The 10539-nt window shown below is 40.5% G+C and overlaps 1 protein-coding gene across 1 annotated transcript in view; it reads right to left on the bottom strand.

Moving 5' to 3' along the window:
• LOC145987116 (uncharacterized) overlaps positions 1 to 10539 on the bottom strand; it is a 77090-nt gene continuing 66551 nt past the window's right edge. The window contains exons 9-13 of the mRNA XM_083121602.1: positions 7342 to 7510; positions 6737 to 6901; positions 5775 to 6018; positions 3327 to 3539; positions 1 to 2975 (exon numbers count right to left, since the gene is read on the bottom strand). Of these exons, the coding sequence (XP_082977728.1) occupies positions 74 to 2975; positions 3327 to 3539; positions 5775 to 6018; positions 6737 to 6901; positions 7342 to 7510 (3693 nt within the window). The 3' untranslated portion in view covers positions 1 to 73. The remainder of the gene's footprint in view (positions 2976 to 3326; positions 3540 to 5774; positions 6019 to 6736; positions 6902 to 7341; positions 7511 to 10539) is intronic.

Here is a 10539-nt window from a genome sequence, read left to right as displayed (position 1 = left end):
CATATTATGTCTGTTATTTTACAATTTACTTTGAAATTCCGTTTAAATGTTCTTATTACTATTATTGACTGTGTCATTTGTGTTCTTCGTCGGAGTCGTGTAAAGATCTTCTTCCGAATTGACTTATTCCTCCAAATTCATCCCTTATTTTTACAGATTGAGTCCTTCTCCGTATGTTGTACATGGATGAAGTACGATGCTGAAGGGGAAATGATGGCAATTGTGACATGGAAAATTGTCCCACATGTGTGAATAAGGGGCTATTATCTGTTCCAGACGAGTGAGACACATGTGTGCCTTTCTTGTGTGTGTTCAAAGATGTGCAATTACCATTCTTCTCTTCTGTATTGCAATTACCAGAGTTTCTGTTTTCTCTTTGTCCAAATTTAGTTTGGAGCTCGGATATTAGACTCGGGTAGGCATCGTGTTGTTGAAAAGCGAAGATTGGTCTGCGAGCAGCAGGCAATTGGTGAATTTCGTCTAATGGCTGGTTTCTTACTATGCTAACTGAAGGTCCCTCCTCTGGGTCTCTAACCTCATCATCTGATGAATCCGAAGTGTAAGAACTTGCGTGTTTGTTGAGACTTGTATATAACCTTCTTCTTGAATTAGTTGCACATTCTGTATGTAGCAATTTACTTTCCTCGTTGCTGATGCTTACGTCTGTAGGGTCTTCTTCTTCCTGACTGTTCTTCATCCTCTCTATGTTCTGTTTGCAGATTGAATTGTAGGCGATTGTTGACGTCGATTCGCTCTCTGGTACGCAGCACACATTACCGTATATATTGATACAATCCTGGGGAGTTCCATCCGACCGATCTGATCTTGCCTGTTCTGAACTGCATCTTTGAGAATTTCCAATCCTGTCAGCTGCGTCTCTTCTTACAGCTCTGGTTCTCATGTTTGCTTTCGTCACAGTGACACGATGTTCACATTGTCGGTATGTTTTGGTATTTGGCGAGGAACTATCTTGCTCTCGCAAAATTCCCAGTAAGCGACGATACCACGACTTGCTCTGTTGCCTTTTAGGATCTGGTTTTGGGATGATGTCTGGAACTACAGAGGAAGAAGGAAGCAGTTCCTGCGTACTATCCTGCTCGTGGCTGTAGGAAGTGTCCTCGGATTCAACCGATTCGGACAAAATTGTTCTCTCAGTTGAAGAGGACGAGCTACTGTATCGCAATTTGATGATATTTTTTCGCGATGCAGAGTATTGACCTTTCACTGTTGTGTGAGAAATTCCTAGTTGCGCACTTTCCTTAATTCGAGCCCCATATATTTCTTTCAGCGTAGAAAGTTGAGAGTCCTCACTAGAACTTGTGCTTTCACTTGAAATATTTGATAGCAGTAATCTATCCGCTGCATTGCTTCCATTTAGCTTCTTCGTGGAAGAATCATCTCCCTCAGATATTTTGTTCTCCGTTGATTGATGACATCGGTTCACCAAACCTGGCATGTCCTCCCTACTACGTGGCACTAGTAACCTTTCTGATTTTTTCACTGCCGAATATCTGAAGGATGTTCTCGATTTATCTGGAATTTGTTTTGACTTTCCCTTTTCAGTTTCGGCACGCATGCTCCCATCAAAGTAGGACTTATTGACTGTAGAAGCTGCGGTCGATCTATTCAACCTCAAATGAGGGAAAATGGCTCTTCTGAATGGTGCTTGGGAGATTGTCTTCGATTGTTCAGTATCCCTCCTGGGTACTGGAGGAACATTTTCAGATCTCTCGTTAGAAAACTCAGATTCTCCACTAGTAACATCTTCATAAATATTTTTTCTAGAAATAACTTGCTTCCTAGATGAAGTTTCCTCTAAAACTTTATCAGCAGAAAGTTGAGAGCCATAAACTAGATTAAAAGCGTCACTCTCTGTGAGATTTTTCACTGCTTCCATTGTTAAATCTTCTCTTTCCGATGTCTTAGAATCCGATGAAGTTTCCCTTCGTTCCGTTCTTACAGTAGGTGACATTTTACCTCTCCGTCTGCGAACCACTTCGGATAACAAGGGATATTTTTTGCCTTCAAGACCTACAGATTTGGATTGGCGAAGAGCTTCTGCAACAGGCTTCATGTACTTTTGGCTAGCGGCTTTCTTGACCATAGTTCTTGGACTTGATTCTGTAGACAACTCGCTGTCAGTTGAACCAGGAACTTGTTTTCCTAATAAAGGAGTTTCTTCTCTTTGTTGTTTTTTTCTAAAAGAGCCAACATTAATCATATTACTCACAAAAGCTCCTAATCTTTTTGTGAAAGAAGTAACTTGATTTGATTTTGGTTTAATAGTTTTTTGTTTAACTGAAGAAGAATCGCAATCATCTTTCTCGCACTTTAATTTCCTTGAATCTACACCTATGTCTCCCGCAGCACATATCGTTGGAGCTTCTACTTTGGGCAAGACAGATTTCTTCTCAAACGATGAAATTGGACAGGACAAGTCAGGTCTGTTTTCAGACATTTGCACCCACTGAACTATTTTATTGTTGCCACCGTTTCTCGAAGATGAATGGTCAGACGATAGAGATGGTTGCTTATTCGTATTGGCTGTTTCCTCTTCCTTGCTTCCTTCCTGTTTTCGTCTGTTAAACAAGTACCGTAGAAGCCCTGTACATGTGTACTTCATCTGGTCATCTTCATTATCATTTATATTGGTCTGAGTTGGAACTTCACCAGATTTACGGAAGACATCCGCAGACACTTCGTCGGGTACGCGCTGTTTTTCTACATCACGATAAATTGGTGCATTTGGATCGGGTGAATATGAATTGTGGTTGGGATCAAACTGGTAACTGAAGGACAATTTGGAACTTCCGCTTTCCTCTTCAGACTTTGTCGACGAACGCTTCTCTCTATCTCTCTTCAGGCTTTCCACGATTACACTCCTGCGTTTTTCTTGTCGTAGCCTTCTCACAGACTTTCTTTTCCTTATATCCAAGCTGCAGCTCATCTTTTTGAGGTCTACATCAGACGAGTCTCTGAAATTACATGTAATATTACAATGATAACATGGTTTTGCGAAAACTTATCATCTAAACATTTGTGTATAACATATCGTGGTAAATTCTCACTTTCAAATTTAGAAACAACGCATTGAACGAAATTAATAACATACTTTAATTGTCTTTTTTTAAAAATTGTAGCTTAAGAAACGAACAATATGATTGGTAGAATATTTGGAAAAATAAACGGGTAACGAGGACTGTGTTTAGAAAATGCTCAAAGTCATGGGAACAAACAATTCTTCGGAAAGTAAATGAATCAGTTTCGAATATCTAGAATTAAGTGGTGATGTAAAGATGGTATTTAATTGGAACCAATGAACTTACACTTCTTCGCTGACGTCAGAAACATCTCCGTAATCAACTGGCTCCATGCAAATAGTGCAAAGGTTTCGAATGTCCCTGTAGCAACTGGAGCAGTACATTCCCACGCAGTTAGGCTTCTGGCAGGCAATCAAACTATTCTCTTCCGCCGCCTCCCCACACACAAGACAGAACTTCTTTGTACCTTTCCCCAGGATTCTTCTCAGAATGGGGAATCTACAAATTAATATTCAACATAAGTATAACTGGTACAGATTTCAAAAGACGTATTACCTTCTCACTGCACGAAAAATAACAGGTAATTGATGCCATAATCATTCAACTGCTTAAATTTGTTTTAATGTTGGCGATGCAAAATTGTGATGCCAAATCTTTACTTTATACTGCGCCCCCTTAAATATCTGTGTACGTGAAGTTGACTACATACAAGTATGTATTAGAATACAGGGAGTCCATAAAGTCCTGCAAAAAACTAAAACTCTATAACTTGAAAACTATTAAGTTTATTAACAAAATATTTTGTGTGTACTTACAGCAAGGTTCAAAGTTTATTTCCTGCTTGTTACGTTCATCGCCAAACATCCAATTGTGCACCATTCACGTCCAAACACTGTTGCAGTCTTTTTGTGAAACCGAGAATTACGTGCTGACGGTGCTCTCCTGGGATATTCAGAATCACATCTCTTATTTTTTTTTTTTTTAGGTCATCCAGATTAGCTGGTTTCTGTGAATACACCTCGGTCTTTACATGTCCCCACAACCAACAATCGCAAGGTGCCGAGTCTGGTGATCTTGCAGGCCAAGCTGTGGGCCCTCTTCGGCCAATCCATCTATCTTGAAATTGTTCGTTAAGAAACTGCCGAACTTCAAGGTCAAAATGCGGCGGCGCCCCATATTATTGCATGTGGACGTCATTGATGATGCCTAACCTATTAGGTTCTGGCACAAGGAATGTCTGTAGCATGTTCAGATAGTTGTTGCCATTTACCGTGTCTTCTTCGAAGAAAAATGGACCAATCACTCGATCCTGGCCATCCACTGCGTGGCAAATCTGACACATTTCCCGTTGCCTTGAACTTTTCATACCATCTCTTGATGCTTGAATTTGCTGGGGGTGGTTTCCCATATGTTGTCTGGAACTTTCTCTGCACTGAAACACAAGATTTTAACTCTGCAAACCACAGAACACACTGTGCCTTTTCCTGGATGGACGCCATCTTAAGTCACATGATCACGTGATTACCAGTGCAAGCGTCACTGAGCAGTGTGGCCAGAACAAAACTTTAAACTTCCACCCTTCTCACCCAAAAAATGTGTATTGTTAAACGCAACAGCTAAAAAGTTATAGAGTTTTAGTTTTTTGCAGGACTTTATGGACTCCCTGTATATGTATATTAATCGCATATCAATTGCTGCAAGTGTATTTATCAAAATTTGGTCACTCTCACGCAAGGACGTATTTAGAGGGGGGTCCAGAGAGTCCGGATCTCCCCCCGAAAGACTTATCAAGTACTAAATAAAATTAAATAATGAAAAATATATTCGTTTAGCTTTTGTTGTATAATTTCCTCTGAACTTATCGTAAGACAAGGATTATATTGGGATCATACGGCTTTGAAGGGCAGGGACATATTTATGGGGTCCGGACCTCCTCCCCCTACCCGAAGGACTTAAGTACGAAAATTAAATGAAAATATACTCGTTTAGCATTTGTTGTATAATTTCCTCTGATCTTATCGGAAGACAAGGATTATATTGGGATCATACGGCTTTGAAGAACAGGAAGGACGTATTTAAGGGGTCCAAACCTCCTCTCCCTACCCGAAAAACATATTAAGTACGAAAATTAAATAATGAAAATATACTCGTTTAGCATTTGTTATATAATTTCATCTGAACGTATTGAAAGACAAGGATTATATTGGGATCATATGGCTTTGAAGAACAGGAAGGACGTATTTAGGGGGTCCGGACCCCCGCCCTACCCGATAGTCTTAATAAGTACGAAAATTAAATAATGAAAATATACTCGTTTAGCATTTGTTATAGAATTTCCTCTGAACGTATTGGAAGACAACGATTATATTGGGATCATACGGCTTTGAAGGACAGGAAAGACGTATTTAGGGGGGTCCAGGGATCCGGACCCCCGAAAGACTTACCATTATTAGTATCTGTTGCATAATCTATGGTTATTCATTCTTATTAAAAAATGGGGTGTCTAATAAGTATGTGTGACTATTAATCTAATTTTCTCTGCTACCTCATTTTCTTCCGTACTAGCCCTTCGCTTAATTCAAAGCCACCAGTCGCCGCTGGATCTCCGCAATTACAGACACAAAAAAAAAAAGAAAAAAAAAGCATGGAAAACATTAGCCAGCTCATCATTCTTTCCGAAAAGTGCTTATCTTCTTGTTGGAATTGTTGCTCTCATCCTTGACCTATGCTTACTGAGCCCGCAGCCTATCCAGAAGAGACACCTTCTCAATGGGAGCGCCTCCTTTCACGAACTTCCTCCGGAGCTGTCGTCGGGCGAACTTGAGGAAAGTGCCTCTGGATCTGATGATGTGGTTGTATAGCCATACCGCCCTCTGCTTCGCCCGATCGGGGTGGTAGAAGCTCATCACGCGTTGACGGAGCCTCAGGCCATAAGGTTCGGTAAGAGACAGGAACCAGCATAACAAGAGCAGCGACACTAGAAAAACAAAAAACAAAATAAGTAGATTTTAGGAAGAACAATTACGCAAAAATATATCTGGAAGGCGTGGGTGTGTAGATATATAGATAGATATAGATTTAAATTTCCCCCTATGTAAGTCGATTATTATCTTGAAAAAGCGTTCTAAAAATATCAATAGATGTTTTCAGATAACTTCAGATTTTGGCTAATCAAATCAACATTCTGTCAATTTATGTAAGAACTTATATCTATCTGTCCTTCATGTGCTTTGACCAACTCAAATCAAATATCATACCATTTTTTAATACATATTTCTAAGCTAACAATAATTTTCAAACCGTATTTTAAACATTTTTCATGAACACATTTTTAGGAAGGTGTGGAAATTTACAATTTTAAAAAGTAATTTACATGACAAGTTTTATCACCTATCAAATGCTGGATTTAACCATTTCACATAGAGTTTTCTAATCTATACCTTGTGTCACATACTGTTAATTCTACTTGAACTTGCTAAACTGTACGTACACACTAGTAGTAACCATTACATACTTAAGCTCAATTCTCGAAATATTATCCTCAAACTTACACTACTAAATAATACAGGAGCTAGGTGGATTATGGTAAACAGAATGCAGGATTTCAGTTCAAATTCATTCTAATCCACAAGGTCAAACTTTTCAACATCCTAAGTACTAATACATGTTCATGACGGTTTGAAACAAACACTCACATATTTGCATGTAGCGGCCTAAATCGGGTGGACTTGGATCTGGTAGACAAGGAGTGGTATCCATTTCGGAGTTAGTGCCTAGAGGTTCAAATGACTTGATGACACTACCGTACATGTCCGCCACTGGCCCTTCTCCATCTACGTGAACCTTTACAACATCTGCACCTACAATTAATCATGCACAGATTATGCATTCATTTTATGCAAGGAATCATTTAAATTCTTCACGCTTACTAAAGTTTTAGCAATCACACTCATCTTATGTGTGTATGTGGGCTTCAAGGAAACAACTTACATAAAATGTTCAGTAAAGTTTAAAACAAGACATTTCTGCTTTTTGGTATTTTAACACACACACACACACACACACACACACACCCACACACACACACACACACACACACACACACACACACACACACACACACACATAAAACTGCGCATATCCCCAAAGCAATTTGTTTAAGCATATAATATTAATAATAGTAATATTATTATTAGTAATGTATTTATTAAGCGGGTGGGGTTCTTCCCAAGATACAAAATGTTAGCACATATTGCTGGCGTTTTCATGTAAAAGTTGGGCGAAGTTAATTCATACTTGCCTTGAACTTCAGTTTTTACTTCTCCATGGCGCCGAATGGTATCAAGAATCCAATACAAGCTATAGTCTGCTACCATATGGATGCACACCTTGAATGTTTGCATTGCTAAGAATACTGCAGACTTGACCAGCTTTAGCTTCTCTTCCTTCACGAGTCTACAGGATGTAGCCTGAGGATAAAACAAAATGTTGCAATATGTTTAAACCATTCAATATACAGTCACCGGTAATAAAAATGGGACATCTAGATCCTGAAATGTTGGCTTCCCTGCAAGGTGGTATGTATGTTGCCTAATTCTACGGCGATAAGTGGACTTTAATACAGTATGTAACATTGTTTTTCGTACACATAGAATTTCCGAGGAAAAAATGTCATATCTATAATAGTAAATATAATCATTTTCATATGTACCTGGAAATTAATGTTAATGAAGGTTTCACCAACAAATGTCAATAAAAATGTATGTTCAAAGTGTATAAACAGAGCATATAATTTGTGTGAAAATAGGAAAACACGCTGTTTCATGCAACATTGTTATTCATACAGGCAAGAGTTTCAATCTTCCTCGCCTACAGCGCCACCGCTATTCGGGCGATTTCGTGCAGTTTGCAACTTCGTAACAAGTTTGAACATGCAGGTGCGCTCCCCGTCAAGCGGAATGCTGGTGTAGGTATTGTTCGAAATGGGCAAGGTGAAGGAACTTAGTTCCGATCTGAAGGATGTTATTATAAATTTCGCTCTTAGAGGTTATTCGTTAAGAAAAATCGAACAAACAGTCAATAAATCACACTCCACAGTTCAATACATAGTAATGAAATTTAGAGAGGAAGGTTCAACACAGAATGTGCCGAGGAAACCAAAAAAGAGACGGTTGAATAAACGTGATGAACGCTTTATTTTAAAAAGAGTGCGAGAAAACCCCCGACTAAGTGTTCCTCAGTTACGACCGTTAGTAGAAAATGTTGCTGGCAAGATGATGTCCCATCAAACTGTCCGACGTGCCTTGTGGAGGCATGGATATCATGGCAGAATACCACGAAAGAGGCCGTATGTAAATAAGGTGAATCGCAGGAATAGACTTTCATTCGCGAAAGAGCACATCCACAAGGACCAGGAATTTTGGGATAGTGTCATATGGTCAGAAGAGTCCAAGATTAACATAAACGGGTCAGACGGGATAAATAGGGTCTGGAGAAAATCAAATAAAGACAATGATCACATTAACACAGTTCCAACAGTTGAACACGGTGGTGGGTCATTAATGATTTGGGACTGTATGTCGTCTAAAGGTGTTGGTACCATCCAGTCCATTGTGACGCAGTTGAAAAATGGCATGCTCGTAGGACTCCTTTAGCTGCTGTTGGAACCAATTGCGCACGTACTCCTTGACGTCATTGTCCGATTGAAACCATTGTCCCCGCAGTGCCTTTTTGAGCTCACCGAAGATGTGGAAGTCACACGGGGACAGATCTGGAATATAGGGGGAGTGGCTCAGGACTTCCCACTTGATTTTTCCAGACATTCCATTGTTGCGTTGGCTGTGTGTGGTTTAGCGTTGTTGTGCAATAGGACGACACCGCGAGAAAGGTGACCGGGACGTTTCCATTTGATTCCCTTCCCAAGGTTCGTTAACGTTTCACAATACCGCTGGGCATTGACCGTAGCTCCATGCTCCAGGAAGTCGACGAGGAGCGGTCCCTTGCGATCGAAGAACGGAAGCATAACCTTGCCGGCCTGCACTAGTGTGGAGGGTCTTGAACTTTTTTTGGTGGAGGGGAATCTGCGTGCTTCCAAACGTGGAATGAGTGGACACGGCCGTTGCTCGGTTAGCAGCCTTTGCGCATACCTTTCCAGACACGTAACGCCGTCTAGCGGGAAAACGTGCGCGAATCAGTTTCGTCACACCTGCACCTCCATTTCGGGCCCGTCGACCCATTTCTAACTACCATAGTTTTGGTGTAATATCTGCCTCGTTATTTATTGACTGAGCCTAATACTAAACAATCTAACTCTACATTGAACTGCTCCCTCTCGATAATACAAGAGTTATCGAGCTACAAGAAGATGCTGCAAAGATATTTGACTTCACGATATCGCGGCCGTTTGCTAGCAGCACTGAATTTCAATTGCAAATCTCTTCCATTGCATAGTAAGTTGTTTACTGCAAACAGTCAGAACTTGAATGTCCGCACTGCTCAGTCCGTAGTTCTCAAATAAAATTTCGACATTGTGAGATAGAAGTTCATTATGGCACCGAAAAGGAATTGCAAGATTAATTATATACATCGAAGTAGATTCCTGTTTCTTTTTAAGAAGTGTAAAGAATATGATAATAGACATGTACATACACACAACTTTGTCGGATCCAGCACCCCCCTCGCCGATCCCCAACAAGCTTCAGGTCAGCAGTGTCCCGGATTTTCACTTATGAAATATAGCAACACTTTTCGTACCAAAAGTTGAACTCCCCCCCCCCTTACGTGAACTATATATACGCCCATGTTTATAGACACAAGTTTTCTTAATAACGTTTTTTCTGTTTGTACGCCTCGTTCCAACGCTGCAAATCCTCAAAAACGACCTTTTATCCTGAACGTAGGTATGCACAAGTTCACGGTTGCCAACAATGGATTAACTTCGTCAAAGTTGGTGTTGAGTCCAATTTATGGTCAGATAGGGCTAATCTGGCGGGGTGGGGAGTACTTTGCAAATACTACAAACAAAATATATTGTCTCTCTGTATAAATACTCATTAATCAGGTAGGTATTCGATTGGGTTTACCAAAGTTTCGAATGAGACCTGGGTCACGGAGACTAACATGTAAGTCTCGTCGCGTCTCGATTTACTGAAGATCTGACTAGATCTCGATCTCTTCTTGCCAAGTCACGAAGGGTCTGGGCTTGTTCAACGGCACTAGAAAAGAAATAGTTCGGAGGCAGAAGAGGCGGGATTATTTTCTCGGGGGGAGTCACAATTAAGATACTCCCTCCTAAATACAAATGCATGTTTGCGATGGAAGTTTTACCGCTAGTAGTTCTTCTTGTTTGCCGGCGGAATGTAAGGGGAATGACTCGTCCACCAAGGGCCGACCTCCGTGAAGGAATCGCTTTCACACCGCGCTACTCCGCTAGGAGTCCCGGGTTGGAATCTCGGCCTGAGCCTGGATTTTCTTTGTAAGTGCTGTTTCATCAATTTCA

Source organism: Lepisma saccharinum, chromosome 1 (genome assembly GCF_977018435.1).
Source record: "Lepisma saccharinum chromosome 1, izLepSacc3.1, whole genome shotgun sequence".
NCBI lineage: Eukaryota > Metazoa > Arthropoda > Insecta > Zygentoma > Lepismatidae > Lepisma > Lepisma saccharinum.
The sequence above is the reverse complement of the archived record's forward strand: the minus strand, read 5'-3'. Positions and strand labels throughout refer to the sequence as shown.